This window comes from Bubalus kerabau, chromosome 8 (genome assembly GCF_029407905.1).
Source record: "Bubalus kerabau isolate K-KA32 ecotype Philippines breed swamp buffalo chromosome 8, PCC_UOA_SB_1v2, whole genome shotgun sequence".
Taxonomy (NCBI): Eukaryota; Metazoa; Chordata; class Mammalia; order Artiodactyla; family Bovidae; genus Bubalus; species Bubalus kerabau.
The window spans coordinates 105,712,124-105,729,767 of record NC_073631.1 but is presented as its reverse complement, the minus strand read 5'-3'; the positions used below and the strand labels follow the sequence as shown (position 1 = coordinate 105,729,767).

Here is a 17,644-nt window from a genome sequence, read left to right as displayed (position 1 = left end):
ACTTTCCATTGAAAATTTTCAGGAGTGATAGTGAAGGATGTGGAGCATCTTCCCCACATGAATCCATATTCTTTTGAATTGGTCTGAAGGGTTGCCCATCCACCATGCATCCACCAGTCCCTCCATCCATCACTCCATCTCTCCCTCTATCCATCCATCTGCCAACCTCTTCCTAGGCTAGAAGGGATTTAGAATGACTTAGGGAGCCGAAGAACAGAAAATGCCAACTCAGCTCTTCCAAAGTTCCATTTCAGCATTAAGATTACAAACTCTATCTCTCAGTAACATTTCTCACTCATATCCATCTCTGAAGCATTTTGTCCTGTTTATGAAAGCTTATTTTATGAAACTTTGGCAGAAACTCAAGAAAACAGAGAATACTTTCTTATCTGTTAACTTCAAGTTACTATTTGAGTGTCCTCTTAATGACTTGGAATGTAAGCCCCTTTATAATTCACAAATGTGAATACCAAAATCCTAAAAATATCCTATCAACACCCCTGTGCCCCCCGCCCCCCACCAGCATGTCCCCACCAAAGGAATCTTGCTGTTGAAGGCCTTGTATAACTTACCAGGACAGGAATGAGGACTTTTTCTGTTGCAGGTAGTTGGTATATTTGTTTTTTTGTTTTTTTTTTTTCCCCACCCTTTAGCAACCTCCACTGACGTAGAGAATGCATCTGAGCCTTGACCATCTTCAAGGGCTGGTCTTGCATTTGAGCCAAGACGTCTTCAAAACAGACTGATATTACAGTCGGTGAAACTGAACAGGTTCACTCCTTTGAGTGAGTCACACATGACTGCCCGCTTCTTTGTCCAGCATCTCACCCCTGCAGCAGCTAGTTTCTTCCGTATTCAAAAGATCTTTCTTTCTGTAAAATACACTGATTGTACAACTGAAAGCAGTGTACAACAAGATCATTTTTAGTGAAAATTAATCCATTTTGTTTTGCCCTTCGTAAGCGTAAGGTGATTGAAAGGGGTGGATGTTGTGTTAAATATCTGATTGGAGTTTTTTGGGTCTTATTTTCCAATAGGCATATGGCACATGTGAGGTCTTCCTAACACCACTTAAGTTGACTCCTGAAGTGTAATCAGTCTATTTTAGGAAGCAAGCTACCCCTCCCCCCAAATTTGGATAGTTTTTTGTTTGAGTCCTAGGTGTTCTCATGTTGGCTGAGTATTAGAAATAATTGCCTTTGGAGAAATACATATTTGATAACTCTGTAGATGCTTAACTTACCCTGAGTGTATTTGACTTGTGATTGTGATGAAATTTTGGAAATTTTGTTGATACTTTGATGAGAAACAGTACTATTGTGAGTGCTCGTGTTGCAGTGGGCACTGTGTCATATTACACAAGCATCATTTCATTTAATCCTCATAATGCGCTTAAGAAAGTTGATCAGCTAAAAATCACACATACCTGGCTAGTCTGAGTATACTGGTGTTTGTAATTAATCGTAGCTAGTTACAGACTTCTTTATTCCTTCTCTACTCCACTGCTTCACTTGACTAGCCTAAACAAAACACACAGACACACAAACAAGAGAGAGCTTTCTTTTATCCCCAGGGAAAACACATCTGGAGGTGAACAGGTCAAAGCTGTAGAAGAGCTCCATATCATGGGCGTCAGGTCCCAGGCTCTTTTCTAGCTTATGCTCAGACTTAGCTGAGAGTTTCCATCTTTCCAACTTCATATTTGTATCACCACCCAAAATGGCTGCTGAAGCACCAGCCTTCATGTCTCCGTGACCCAGGGAGGAGACAGAGGGGCAAAAGAGGACTTTCTCAGAAGCCTTCCCCAGCAACCTCAACCTGTATCTCAGTGGCCAGCCCATCAGCAAGGTTCAGGGAAGACTTGTCACTGGGAGGGCAGCAGGCTGCTTCTCCTGAAGGTGGAGGGTATTATTTTTATTTTCAGACGAGGGAACAGAAGAGTTTCAGTCACTATATGTCATCATGGCTACTGACTTCCGTTTCTCCCTCCCTGCTTCCACTTGCCCTTCCTTCTTCCCTCCTTGTCACTTCTAATTCCTCTTCTCCCCTTTTCTTCCTTCTCTCCATCCCTTTCCCCCTTCCTCCTTTATCTTGCCTTTTCTTTCCTCCTTCCCCCTTCTCTCCTTCTTCCCTCTCTCCCTCTTCTCTTCTTCCTTCTTCCTACATTTAATTTATGGCTCAGATGGTAAAGAATTCACCGGTGATGTGGGAGACATGGGTTCGATCCCTGGGTTTGGAAGATCCCTGGAGGAGGGCATGACAACTCACTACAGTATTCTTGCCTGGAGAATCCCCATGGACAGAGGAGCCTGGTGGGCTACAGTCCATGGAGTCACAAAGAGTCAGACCTGACTGAGCGACTGAGCACACGTGCACACACACACACACACACATACACTCACACACACACACACACATACACTCACACACACACACACACACACACAGAGGATACGTAAAGATTTTAATTTCTATAACTTGGTCAGTATTACAGATGTGAACAATTTTCCAGTTTAATTTGCAATTTCTCTTGGGAATTGCCTGGTTATATAATATGCTCATTATTCCACTAGGATCTTAATATTTTTTCTTGAATTTATGGTTTATATCAACTACAGGCATCTACTACCTATATAATGGCTCTTCTTGTTCTTTTAATTTTTGAAATTGTGCTAAAAATACACATAAAATTTACCGTTGTAGCAATTATAAAGGGAACAGTTCAGTGGCATCTAGTTTTATAATCTGGTTATACAATATTGTGCAACCACCAGCACTAGCAATGGGGCTTTCTGTGCCAGGCCACCTTGGAGACTTGTGGCCAATGACTTGATTGTTTCCAGGTCAAGAGCCTATCCTGACCCAGGAGGTCAAGGCCAGTGATGGAGGGCAGGTGGGGCTTATGGCACAGGGGTCAGTGACTTAGGGAGCCCTATGACACATCAACTGTGCATCTTCATTGGTTCATTTCTTCCAGAATTTTCATGGTAACAGACATAGCCTTTCTAAACATTAAATAATGCAGGAAAGTATAAAAGGAAGAAAGAAAAAGCCACCCTAAATTCTACCAGCCAGGTAATTCTTTCCTCACCTTTTCCTCTTGGCCAAATCCTCGTCCTTAGGATCTCAGTCCTTCAGGACTGGCTGCCCTAGGTCCCAGGACTGGGCAGAGCAGGGCCTCCCTTACGTTGCCAGAACAACCTCTGCCTACCACCCCTGGGCCACGTGGCTCCCCCCTGAATACTTGACTTTATCCCCCGCTTGTAAGTGCTTTGGGGACAGGAACCCTTTTCACTATATTTTATTGTCTGAGACATGGTGGTGTTCCATAAACATTTGTTGAAAGACAAAACTCAGTTTCAGACATATCTCCTGAAATTTCTATGTAAGTACATATTTAAATGAAATTTTATGAACTGGGATCATTGTATATGTGCTTTAGGTACATATATTTTGGGAAATACTTTTTAGCACCAAATAGACTTTCACCTAAGAACTTTTAAATGGCATTCTGTTATAAGAGTGTATTGTAGTATAATTTGTTTGGTCACTCCTCGACAATTGGAGTTAAAATAACAGTGTGCTGAGTTTTCATACACGTTATCTTCATCTACCTTTTTGATTATCTCATTAGGATGAACCCGAGAAGTGAAACTGCTTAGTCAACATTCTTTCATCTTTGCCCACCTGCCTTCTGGGAAGGTTGTAGCCTTCTACTCTCCTATCGGTATCAGTGCCTGTTTCACTTACCCTGGGTAGTGTTGTTTTTTGTTTATTCTGGTTGCACCGCACAGCATGTGGGATCTTAGTTCCCAACCAGAGATGGAACCTGCGCGCCCTCCATTGGAAGCACCGAGTCGTAACCAGTGGACCACTAGGGGAGTTCCTACACTGGGTATAATTGATCTTTTGTATTTTTTCAAATTCAATAGAGGAAAATGGTAACTTGTTTTAATTTGAGGGCATAGTTCTTGTCATATCATGGAAAGCAAACATTATGATTCTCTTCTTCAGTCAAGAAATAGATGAGGACTTTCCTGGTCATCCAGTGGCCAAGGCTCTGTGCTCCCAGTGCAGGGGGTTTGGGTTTGATCCCTGGTCAGGGAACTGGATCCTACATGCCACAACTAAAGATCCTGCGTGCGGCAGTGAAGGTTGATGATCCAGTGTGCTGCAACTAAGACTTGGTGCTGCCAAATACATTAAAAAAAAGAAACAGGAAATAAAAAATGTGAATCTCTTTCCCACGATCAGCTTTAATTCAAGAGATACTCTGAAGCAATTATCAAAACCTGACAGCTTTTGCCAGGCTGTCTGTGATAAATCACTTTGCTGATAAGAGAAGGGAAGTTTGTAGGGTGTTTATGACCCATGGAGCTACCTAATCGGTTAAAACAAACACGTTAAATTAAAACTCATCTACTTGGTAGTAAGTGGTAGATTTCCTGGGTTTCTCCTCCTGCCACTCAATATTTTAGTGAGCAGACTCGCTGGAAGACCGCTTTATTACTCTTCTAAAATGTAAACCTTTATGATTGTTAAAATTGTGAAACATGTTTAGATTGTTATGAGAAGTCATAAAACTTGACTGGCAGAGATTAAGTGTTGATTGAAGATTGAATTTACTGTTAAGCATTTTAGTTGTAACTGAACTTAAGATGAACTTACTGGGATTTTAAAAAATTATTTCCCCACCAGACTAAATTGTTTTATTCTCTAACACTGTGCTGTGCTTAGTCTCTCAGTCACATCCGACTCTTTGCAACCCTATGTATTGTAGCCTGCCAGACTCCTCTGTCCATGGGATTCTCCAGGCAAGAATACTGGAGTGGGTTGCCATTCCCTCCTCCAGGGCATCGTCCCAACCCAGGGATTGAACCCAGGTCTCCCACATTGCAGGTAGATTCTTTACTGTCTGATCCACTCTAACACTGTAAATGGCCATACTCACTTTCAGTTTTTAGGTCCGCTGTCATGATATGCATGGCTGTTCTTTAGAGGAAAAAAATTGGATATAATTGACATATAATAAAATTCACCATTTTAGAGTATATATAATTCAGTGATTTTTAGTATAGTCACAAGTTTGTAAAGCCATCACCACCATCTAATTCTCACTGAGTAATCTCATTGTCATATTTTGGTTAAGTTAGTACTTCATTTCATCTGGAAACATGATATTCAGTCATAGCTAATTTTTAATGTGTACTGAAGTCCTTTTGATAATTAACCAAAGGCAATTTTTTCTCAAAAGTTTTTTAAAAGTTACCAGGTAAAGAACACCTCTCCAAAAGGTATTTGGACAACATTTGGAAAGAGAGCATTAGGAATTTCTGGAACATTCCATCTTTGTGAGTTTCAGCCTCTCAGATGGTCCAAGAGACCAATTATTTTTACTGTTTCCACTCTGTGAAAATAACAGTCTTTTGTACTTTTCATGATCTCCTTTGGGAGAGAGGATTTCGTGAACTCATTTCTGAGCATTATTGATTTCTCTTCCATCTGGAATATTTGTGTGTCTGTGACAGAGTTTTAAGGAAACAAATAATATCTACTTTACAGTATGGTTGTTTTTATGTGTATCTCTGGTGTCCCCAGCTAGATTAAAAGCTCCTTAGGGAAGGGAATGTGTCAGATGCTCCTACAAACCCTCCACAGGAGCCCACACAAAGACACAGAGGTGGCACTTGGCAAACACTGATGACCTTGACTTGCTTCTCTGCGACTGCTCTGCAGCTATTTTTGTTCTGGGAAAAGGGGATCTTTGAGTTCTGCTTTTGCTACTTACTAGTGGTCTGATATTGGAAAAGTTACATACAAATCTCAGAACCTCCTTTTTGGAACTATTTATTTTGAAAAATATTACACATCTGCAAAAGCAGAGGACAGTCAAACCCCAATGTACCCACTACCCTCCTTAAATAATTTTTACTATAAGGCCATTCTTTTTTCATCTACACATCCATCCCCTTCTGCACTCTATTCCTAACCCACCATTGAATTATTTTAAAACAAATCCCAAACATTGTTGTATCTAAATATTTCAGCATCTATCTCTAAAATATAAGGATTTTTTCTACCATAGCTATAATGTCATTGTCCCAGCTAATGATGTCATCAGTAATTCTTTAATATCATCAAACTTCCAAACTTAAATTTCCCTGATTTTCTGTCATCTTTGTCATCTCATTCTCTTGTTGTTGTTTTATAATTGATTTGTTTGACTGAAGATCCAGGCAACTTAACTCATTTATTTGGTTGGTTTGTCTCTTTTCTGTTAGTCTGTAGGTTCTCCTCTCCTCTTTTTTTCTTTCCATTTATTTATTGAAGAAGTTGGGTCATTAACCTGTAGAACTTCTGGCATTTTGGATTTTTCTTTTTGCATCCACGTTGTGTAGTTTAGCATTGTTTCTTCATTCTCTGTATAAAATGGTGTGTGTGTGTTAGTCGCTCAGTTGTGTCCGACTCCTTGTGACCCCATTGACTGTAGCCTGCCAGGCTCCTCTGTCCATGGACTTCTCCAGGCAAGAATCCTGGAGTGGATTGCCATACTCTTCTCCAGGGGATCTTCCCGAGCCAGGGATCAAACTCTGCTCTCCTGTATCGCAGGCAGATTCTTTACCATTTGAGCTGCAAGCAAGTCCTGTACTTCTGAGCTACAGGAAGTATAAAATGGTAGGTAGAGCTAGGAGCTCAATCAGACTCACGTTCAGTTTCTTCTTATGAGACTACATCACGGGTGATGTTGTATATCCTCCCTTGTACATCTCATCAGGAGCCATGTTGCCTCCGATCATCTTCAGTGGCATGAGGGGTCAATGTCAATGGGGTCAGGGGTGTTATCAGTCTTATCTATTTGAATAAAGTTCTCTATCAGCTTTTTACCTTGTTTATCAGCCATTGATGATCATTACCTGGATCCTTTATTTTGTTAGGAGTTGCAAAATCATGAACTTTAATTCCGTCCTTCTTTCTGTATGTTTTAGCTGAAATGAAAGAATACTTTTCTTTCACATACTGTTTGGTTACTCTAAAATACAGACAATTTGTAAAGAAAGGCAAGATACTTACTAGTTTTCAGAATGAGTTGTTTTCTTAGTGTTCTCCAAAGATGACCAGTGAGATTACAATTTTAGTAATCCTATGAACAATGGATTTTTATATCTTTGGGCTTTAATTCTTTGCAGCAATTTTTCTTCTTTATATGTATATATATGTGTGTATATGTGTATATATATATGTGTGTGTGTTTATAATACATAATGAATTCATGGATATTTCCAATTCAAAATTAGAAAGTAAAGTGTTCACATAACTTTTGATTTTTGTATATTCTTTCTCTTACACTGAAATCTTGGTTCCTAATAATAGTAACATAATTGCTTTAAGCTACAATATGTACTTGTGTCAAAATAATGATACCGACATCATTGCTAATAGTATAATTAGTGAGAATAGATTAGGGTGTCTGTTTATCCTACCAGGGCTGTAGAATGAAATTACTATTATAAACCTATTAAAAATTTTTCCCCACTAATTTCAGCTTTCCTTGTTTTATTCTTGTTTTGATGTATAGGGTTAATTTTTTTTTTTTTTAAGGATTAAATACCCAAGGTGGAAGGGATAAAAAGAAACTCTATGGGTTTCTGTCAGAATTAAATGAAAATAAGGTGAGAAAGCATGCTATAATATCTGATTATACTGTAAACCATAGCATTTATGGAACAGTAAAGCATTGGCTATTGTGATTATTTCTCTGTAGCACAGCCCACCCTCATTCCCAGTCAGAGAACACTATTGGTTAAACTGTCAAGAGCTAACCAGGCCCCCGACTCCGGGTTGATTACTAGCCACTAGGACTCAATTCTTTCATTTGGCCATTCAACCTTCTCCATGATTTAACTTCTCCATGTTACAGGTTTTCCACTTGTAAAATGGTGATAAATTACAATACCTACTGTACTGATTTTCTATGAAGAGTAGAGGAGAATATGCACTCGATTTTCTTTCTTTCCTTCTTCCTTCCCCAGTTTCCTGCATCTTCCCTCTCCTGTCTCCTGTAGGACAGCTGTGTGGGGAATCCAAACCGTTTGAAAGATGACAGCCAAGCAGACAGAGCCAGTCACTATCATTAGCCTTCAGGAGTTGAACCTAGGGACCCCAGAGCCACAGCCGAGAGGTAAGGGGGCCATAGAAGTCTCCGGTCCTCAAGTTACTGTTGAATTCCCTCTCTTCTCTGTATTTACTATTTTTATAGCAACAAACTGGTTTTCCAACATCCTCCAGAGTGAGTGATAATCCATACACATTGCCTCCCCACAGGGGCTGTTCCTTTCACTCTGTTTTTCCTTGTTAGAGTCCAAGACGTTCACCGTGGAAGAAGCCGTGGAGACCATCGGATTCGGACGTTTCCACATTGCCCTGTTTCTGATCATGGGCAGCACAGGGGTGAGTGCTTGGAGCTGATTTATAGTTGGATATAGGAGTGTGTATCTGTTAATCCCAGACTTCTAATTTATCCCTTTCCTGCCCTTTCCCTTCTGGTAACCATAAGTTTATTTTCTGTGTCATGAGTCTATTTCTGTCTTGTAAATAAGTTCATTTGTCAATACTCATTTTTTTTTTAAAAAGGTTTAAATTGAAACACTGAAAAGAGAGGAGAAACCTATGGTATCATTCTAAGTCAAATTAGATGCATGGTTCTCAACATTTATGCATAACTGTCACCTGGACACCTGCTGTAATTATAGATTCATCGACCCTGTAACTGGCACCCCTGAAGGTTTCTTGGTGCCACTGAAGGTAGCTGGAGTTCAGGGCCCCACGTGTCTGGGATGTGTGTGTAACAGCAACACGACAGTCGCAGTCCATGACAAGGACTCCTAGGTCTCAGGCGTCTCTAAGGTTTTCTGAGATCTTCTTTTGCAGTGCCGCTCCTTCATGACTGCCCCTAGCTTCTGGCTGGTCCTTCTCCCATACGGCTATTAAATCAGAGTGGGACAGAGCCTTATCCCTTATTGACTTATTTCCTTCTTAGACTCCTGAGAGGAGTGGAGTCCAGGTTAATACTTAACTAACTGCTCTCTATTAGCAAAGGAGGTAAGTTTAATACCTAAGTTTTCTTCTGAGATCATCAGGCCACCTCTTACACGTGATACTTTTTGAACTAAAACATACCAACTATTTGAATTCTAAACATGACTATAATACTCTCCAAGGAGAGATGAGCCATTATAATATATTTCAAATTCCCGCATATTAGCTAACATTAGCCATGCCTGTTTCATCCCAGACCTTCGAGTTACACAAATACAAGAAGTACCATAATAAACACCCCATACAAATATCCTGTTATTATTCATAGAATGTGTCTCAGACAAATGCACCTTTCCCTCCCTATAATTTCCCTTTTTTCCCTTAATGTCCTCCGGTCCCTGTCAATCATATCATTATTCATCTCTTCCTCCAGGCAGAAAACCTCAGAATGATCTTGGAATCTTTCTTGTTCATTATTGCATTGACTTTCTATCATCTAGCATCTACTTCTTCCTTTCCCTGGGAGATCAACTCATCCTGGAATGAATTACAAGATATGGACAGAGGAAGATATTTCTTTCAATAGAAAATATAAATATTTAGTAACACATCTTACACTAATTTTACTAAGCAGTCATTCTTTCCTGATGATGAGCTCTTACTGTTTTGTATTCATTGCTTATTTTCTAACTTTCACGAATCTTGCCTCCCCATTGCAGCCTCTTGAAATCAGGGACTATTTCAACAATCCATTTGCAAAGGATATGCCCTGAGATCTTGAGGATGACAAGTATAGAACAGCAATGTTGGGTTGATGTGGATGCTGCTGAATAACTTGGGTCATCTGCCAACTAAATGGCCCCCCCCCCCCCCAACACCCTCATAGTGTTAAATGCAAAAACATGAAACATCACAAGGGAATACATGTTATAAATCTTGAGGGACCCTCTCAAAATTGAACAATTTTGAACAAACCATGACTGTTACATCCATGAAAGCCAGAGTTATTCTGTGCTTCTTTATTCAGCTAGCAGGGCTGAGTGGGTATATAATAGGTAGATCCTCCCTAAGTGGGGGACAGGAAGGAGGAGGTTAGGACTAGAAGGATGACAGGCAGACATGGGAGGCAGTGACAGCAGGCTAGCACTTTGACACAGTGTTTTCCTTCCTTCTTTTTGAGGTTGCCGAGGCCATGGAGATCATGTTAATAGCGGTTGTGTCTCCTGCCATCCGCTGTGAATGGCAGCTGGAGAACTGGCAGGTGGCACTGGTGACCGCGGTGAGTGCCCACTTCCTGTACTGAGAATGAAGCAACGGAGGACCCAGGGTTTCCGCTCCCCTTCCTCATCGCCCTGGCGGAGGGCCACGGAATCCCTCTCCACCTGCTGTTTTGGTTCCCAAACTAGCATTTGAGGCCTTTCTCCCTTTTCTCTTTTCCTCTAGGGAGATAACCTTGAACTGCTCATTTTCCAGACCCTAGCAGGAGCCCGGAAGAGACGCAAATCAGAGAAAGTGAGCCTTAGCCAAATTTGGGGATTCACAAACTGATACGAGTTAAAAAAAAAAAATCAAGTGGCTGATCTAGAGTTGACATTAAAAGAGATATATATTTGACAAGGAAGGCCATTAGAAGAAGAGTAAAAGGGAGCAGGGGCTTCCCTAGTGGCTCAGATGGTATAGAATCTGCCTGCCCATGAAGGAGACATGAGCTTGATCCCTGGGTTCGGAAGATTACCTGGAGAAGGGAATGTCTACCTACCTGAGTATTTTTGTCTGGGAAAACTGTAGGACAGAGGAGCCTGGCAGGCTACAGCCCATGAAGTTGCAAAAGAGTGGACACGACATCACAACTGAATAATAACAACCAAAAGGGAGCACAATATGTGACCCCAAAGTATACTGCTTTGGCCTGTGGATTATTTTGAACTGAAGACACTTGAGACCAAGCAGACGCAAGAGAAACTTTTACATTTCCCTTAACTACATAAAAGAATTTAGATAGGGAGCCTGGCTCAGAGAGAGAGAGAGTTATTGCCAGAGATAACTTTCATCTGAATGACCTATCCATGTGGCAGCACAGACATCTAATTACCAGACATCTGTTCTTCTCATTGTCCTATGAATGACCCTCCTCCCCTTTGAAGTCCCAGGGGCCCTCCTGTTCCTCAGCTCAAAGTGGCATATAAGCCTCAACTGTCCAATGTGCCCTTGGGTCTTATATTTTATGGGATTCTTGTACAAACAAAATTAAACTTGCTTTTCTCCTCTCAATCTGTCTTGCACGCTAAGTTGCTTCAGGTGTGTCCAGCTCTTTGCCACCGTATGGACTATAGCCCAACAGGCTCCTCTGTCCATGGGATTCTCCAGGCAAGAATACTGGAGTGGAAAAAAGAAAAAATAGTCCTGGAATGGGTTGCCATGCCCTCCTCCAGGGGATCTTTCCGACTCAGGGACCAAACCTGTGTCTCTTACGTCTCCTGCATTGGCAAGTGGGTTCTTTACCACTAGCACCACCTGGGAAGCCCTTCAATGTGTCAGTTTATCTTAAATCAATTTAATTATTAGACCAGCCAAAGAGTATAGAAGGGTGGAGGGAAAATTTTAACACCCCAACAAGAGGCAGAAAATCTTGCCATCAACAATCATCATCTTTCAAAAAAGAAAAAGCCCATGTGAATACCAATTATCAGAAAGAAAATTACTCCAGAGCAAGAGCTCTTCATAGTTAATGAATTTGGATTTATGCAGACTGTGTCACATTGTGTTCATTTCTGTCATGTTGCTGAGGATTAGATTTTGTTATGGTATGGCATTCGTCCCAGGCGTGGCGTTGAAAACATTGGCTTTTCCCTCCTTCAGTCATGTCCTAGAGAGAACAGCGCACAGAAGAAAAGGATGGCTTTTGTTTTTCAAGTATAGATATGAATTTTTTTTATTAGTTCCCTGTGGAAGAGATGCTTTTTTTTCTAGGACCCCTGCTTCTACCTGGTGTCAACAGTTTCGGGTGTGGGAATCATCAGCCTCTGACATTTTAAAAAGGAGTTGGGGGAGAGTCTTTTGAAAGCCTATTTTTCAACTTCCAACCCCACCCGCATTTCCAATCTTCTTTGTTTAGATGGATGAATGCTTAATGTGGTAAATTAGCATATTGTAAAAATGCTGCTTAGAGGATAACTTCTTCTCACCCCACCTCCAGATGGTGTTTTTTGGCTACATGGTGTTCAGCGTCCTCTTTGGCCTCTTGGCTGACAGATACGGCCGCTGGAAGGTAGGCTGGCTTTAAGGGTGATCCGGAATTTTCTTTTGTGGTGACGTGACCACTGTTTTTCTTTTTTTGGTATTTATTTATTTGGCTGCAGCAGGTCTTAGTTGGGGCACACAGGATCTTTGATCTTTGTTGTGGTGTGTAGGATCTTTAGCTGCGGTGTGTGAACTCTTAGTTACATTGTACGGGATCTAGTTCCCTGACCCGGAATGAAACCAGGGCCTCCTGCATTGGGAGGTTGGAGTCTTAGCCACCTGACCTCCAGGGAAGTCCTACCGCTGCTCTTCTTTCATGGACGTTTTTCTATAAATACCCAAGTGAGAGAGTATGGAAATGTCCTTCTCTGACACCTTGTCTTTTTTGCTTTGTCATCTTTCCCCAAGACTTTTGTCCCCATAGCTGATCCCTGTAGTCCAGGTATGCCGCAGATGGATGTGCGTAGTTACAACACAGCAGATAAAATGTGGGGACTGCATGTATAAACATGTATAAACATAAGCAGTTTCACATTAGTTAACTTGGGTATCGCTTTGAAACTAACCTACTTGCTTGATGTCACATATACTGAAATTCGACATTAAGACAACAGAACTATGTTTTCTGATGATAAACCCAGATCTATCTCGCTTGTCTGATTTTTGGTGGGGAAGACCTCTCTAGGTGTAAATACAAAGGAGGACAGTCATAGGCTTGGATGTGTGTTTCAAAGTGCACAAAATATCGTAGATTTTGACAAGTGAATATGAAAACACAAGTTTTGCAAAAAAAAAAAAAAAAGTAGAGAGCACAAAAAGGCATTTTACAAAAGGAGACATACAAATTGTCAAGAAACCTTGAAAAGTGTTCAATCACAGGAGTTATCAGAAGCAAAATTACATAGCGAGATATGTATATAAAATTTTTTTCATTGTCAAAGCCATATCAAACGTCAGATCCATAAGGAATTTTTCTTTTTCTTGAAGAACACTGCAAGTGTCCAGACACCCTCATGTACAATTGATATAATTTTTCTGACATCAATTTGGCAGCATAAACCAAGAATCTTGATAATACTCATTCTCCTTATCTGACAGTTTGCCTTCCAGAAATCTATTCTATTTAGATCATCAGAGAACCCCAAAGATTTATGCACAGTGTCTCAGCTGATTTTAATAGAAAATATAAAACCATCTCAACAGTCAATATAGGGGAAAGGTTTGTGCATTTCATTATATTATGTGTATTATGGTATGTCTTTTCACTGGAATATTTTGCAACTATTAAGGATATATTTTCCCTTAGAATCAGTGAAAAAAGGGTAAAACTGTGTTAATAGTATTTTCTCTGGGTTGGAGAAGCAAAAGTGATTTTTATATCTTTTCTTTTTTCCATATCTTCTGCTGTAAACTGTTATTCTTCTTATAATTACAAAAAAAGAAAATCCCTTAAAATTTCTCCTTAGACTCATTCTCCTTATATTCTCATACTCATGTTTTGTTGTGGTCCTGCCATCCCTGTTTGCTGGGAGGGTGAGCTTTGCATCCTGATTTACACATTCACTTTCCTGCCACCTATGAGGGTGGACACCTTGAACGAGTTTTGATGAATGGTCTAAACTTAGAATGTTGGGGCTTTCAGACAATAAAATGATATGGATTATATTTGCTGATGATTCTAAGAGATTAGTGAGTTCTCTAAAGTTTAGCCCCACAGAGAAGCAAACATCTGGATGAAATTAAAAATCACCTTCAGAAGTTAAGTTTCTTCCTGCCCTTCCATGGGGGCAGATCCAATTAATGTCTCCTTTTGTTGCTTCAGATTTTGTTCATCTCGTTCCTGTGGGGAGCTTACTTCTCCTTGCTGACTTCATTCTCTCCATCGTACATCTGGTTTGTCTTCCTGCGGACCATGGTGGGCTGTGGCGTGTCTGGCCATTCACAAGGGTAAAGATTTTACCTAGAGGCCCCCTGAGGGAGATATTGTGAACACCCATAGTCACATTCACTGTGGTTAAGAGACTAAGAGCATCAGTAAGTTGCAAATGTATAGACTTCACTTGTACTAATCTTTTTTGAGCTTTTTTTCTCCTCTGGTGATGGCTGCTTATCCCACTGGAAGTTCTTTGCCCATGAAAATGATGTTTGATGGTGAGGCTAGCAGGGTGTTAGATTGAGGATGTGTTAATTTCCTTGTTCCTAAGGCTGATAAGCATTTTTTTTTGAGATAAATAATATTTTGTGAGACTAACTGCTAACAAAAAGTGCCATACAGAGTAGGTAACAAAAATGTCAACCCAAACATAGTTTTACTTCCTTTCAACCCAAACACAATTTCTTGAAAATTTCTGGGAGACATTAGTTTGATCATAGGCTGCTATAACACTCAGGAATAACCATTTTAAAGGGCAATGGCCCTGTAACTGAAGACCATTGCAAAGTGAATTTGCAAAGCATGTGAGACATATTGAAACAGCTTGGCTGCTGCTGGCTTTTTCTCTGCCCTCAGTTGTTGTGTAATGTCTCATCATACAGGGTGTGAAAGTTGTTATACAAAATGTTCAACAACTTGGAAGCCTCCCTTTAATTAACAAGGCTCCTCCAGCTATTCTCTCTCGGGTGCCTTGCAGAAAGTTGCCCTTAGAATATATTCAGTTCGGTTCAGTTCAGTCGCTCAGTCGTGTACGACTCTTTGCGACCCCATGAATTGCAGCATGCCAGGCCTCCCTGTCCATCACCAATTCCCGGAGTTCACCCAAACTCATGTCCATCCAGCCATCTCATCCTCTGTTGTCCCCTTCTCCTCCTGTCCCCAATCCCTCCCAGCATCAGAGTTTTTTCCAATGAGTCAACTCTTCGCATGAGGTGGCCAAAGTATTGGAGTTTCAGCTTTAGCATCATTCCTTCCAAAGAAATCCCAGGGCTGATCTCCTTCAGAATGGACTGGTTGGATGTCCTTGCAGTCCAAGGGACTGTCACGAGTCTTCTCCAACACCACAGTTCAAAAGCATCAATTCTTCGGCGCTCAGCTTTCTTCACAGTCCAACTCTCACATCCATACATGACCACTGGAAAAACCATAGCCTTGACTAGATGGACCTTTCTTGGCAAAGTAATATCTCTGCTTTTGAATATGCTATCTAGGCTGGTCATAACTTTCCTTCCAAGGAGTAAGCGTCTTTTACTTTCATGGCTGCAATCACCATCTGCAGTGATTTTGGAGCCCAAAAAGATAAAGTCTGACACTGTTTCCTCTGTTTCCCCATCTATTTCCCATGGAGTGATGGGACCAGATACCATGATCTTCGTTTTCTGAATGTTGAGCTTTAAGCCAACTTTTTCACTCTCCTCCTTCACTTTCATCAAGAGGCTTTTTAGTTTCTTTTCACTTAGGAGAAGTCAAAGCACCTAATTATTACCCTAATGGTTTAGAGAAAGAATTGTTCTTCCCTGGAGCATAAATTAAACATCACTCTGGCACCCTAATGGAGTTGAAGTAGAATTTGAAAACATCCCTTAGGAAGCAGCTCAATAAATATGTTGAAACTCCAAACCCTGGTTAATAACATCAACAGAGAAGAACAATTAGAAAATGGATGGGTTGGAAGTCTATTTATTCTGCTGTTCAAAAAATTAATATGGACTTAATTAGAAACCTGTGCTTTGACTGTCATCACTGGTTGGAAAAACTATTTACCTTCTCTTGGGTGTATTTTAATTTCCCACATATGTTTTAGAAAAGGGACTCAGGCCTGACAAAACATTTTGCCAGTGCTTCTTTCTCTTGGTGAAAGAAATAGGGCTAATATCTCTTAGATGGTAGAAGGCTTCAAATAACTTTGGGAATAAAAAATGTAAACAGAAGAGCACTTAGAAGTTTATTTTTTATGTTTTCCTTTATGGGTTAATGATTATATTTTGGTGTATCATTGCGTAGGGAAAGCTTCTGTTTCTCTTTACATACTTAAATACAATATTGCTGACACCAAATGTGTGGAATTCTTTTTACACACCAACAGATCCTGCAGCATCAGCTGGGTGTGCTCCAACAGCAGAACATCAGCATTGAGTTCTGATCCTCACTAGGGTTAGTGTGGACCTGACAGGTTTAGGGCTCAGGCCCAAAACACTCCTTATTTGACTTATATGCCGAGTACATCATGTGAAATGCTGGGCTGGATGAAGCTCAAGCTGGAATCAAGATTTCCAGAAGAAATAGTGATAAACTCAGATAGGCAGATGACACCACCCTAATGGCAGAAAGTGAAGAGGAACTAAAGAGCCACTTGATGAAGGTGAGAGAGGAGAGTGAAAAAGCTAGCTTAAAACTCAGTATTCAAGAAATGAAGATCATGGCATCTGGTCCCATCACTTAATGGCAAATAGATGGGGAAACAATGGAAACAGTGACAGACTTTATTTTCTTAACTTTCTTTATAGTCCAACTCTCACATCCATACATGACTACTGGAAAAACCATAGCTTTGACTAGACAGGCTTTTGTTGGCAAAGTAATGTCTCTGCTTTATAATATGCTGTCTAGGTTGGTCATAATTTTCCTTCCAAGGAGTAAGCGTCTTTTAATTTCATGGCTGAAGTCACCATCTGCAGTGATTTTGGAGCCCAGAAAAATAAAGCCTTGCAACTGTTTGCACTGTTTCCCCATCTTTTTGCCATGAAGTGATGGGACCAGATGTCATGATCTTCGTTTTCTGAATGTTGAGCTTTAAGCCAACTTTTTCTCTCTCCTCTCTAATTTTCATCAAGAGGCTCTTTTGTTCTTCACTTTCTGCCATAAGGGTGGTGTCATCTGCATATCTGAGGTTATCAATATTTCTCCCAGCAATCTTGATTCCAGCTTGTGCTTCTTCCAGCCCAGCATTTCTCATAATGTACTCTGCATGTAAGTTAAATAAGCAGGGTGACAATATATAGCCTTGACATACTCCTTTTCGTATTTAGAACCAGTCTGTTGTTCCATGTCCAGTTCTAACTGTTGCTTTCTGACCCACATACAGATTTCTCAAGAGGCAGGTGGTCTGGTATTCCCATTTCTTTTTTTTTATATAAATTTATTTATTTTAATTGGAGGCTAATTACTTTACAATATTGTATTGGTTTTGCAATACATCAACATGAATCTGCCATGGGTATACACATGTTCCCCATCCTGAACCCCTCTCCCACCTCCCTCCCCATACCATCCCTCTGGGTCATCCCAGTGCACCAGCCCCGAGCATCCTGTGCTATGGATCGAACCTGGACTGGAGATTTGTTTCACATATGATATTATACATGTTTCAATGCCATTCTCCCAAATCATCCCACCCTCTCCCTCTCCCACAGTCCAAAAGACTGTTCTATAGAT

The 17,644-nt window shown here is 40.6% G+C and overlaps 1 protein-coding gene across 1 annotated transcript in view; it reads left to right on the top strand.

Moving 5' to 3' along the window:
* Positions 1-10,216: 10,216 nt before the first annotated feature.
* The window catches only part of SVOPL (SVOP like), a 90,931-nt gene continuing 83,503 nt past the window's right edge, over positions 10,217-17,644 (top strand). The window contains exons 1-3 of the mRNA XM_055591044.1: positions 10,217-10,315; positions 12,233-12,304; positions 14,099-14,223. Of these exons, the coding sequence (XP_055447019.1) occupies positions 10,229-10,315; positions 12,233-12,304; positions 14,099-14,223 (284 nt within the window). The 5' untranslated portion in view covers positions 10,217-10,228. The remainder of the gene's footprint in view (positions 10,316-12,232; positions 12,305-14,098; positions 14,224-17,644) is intronic.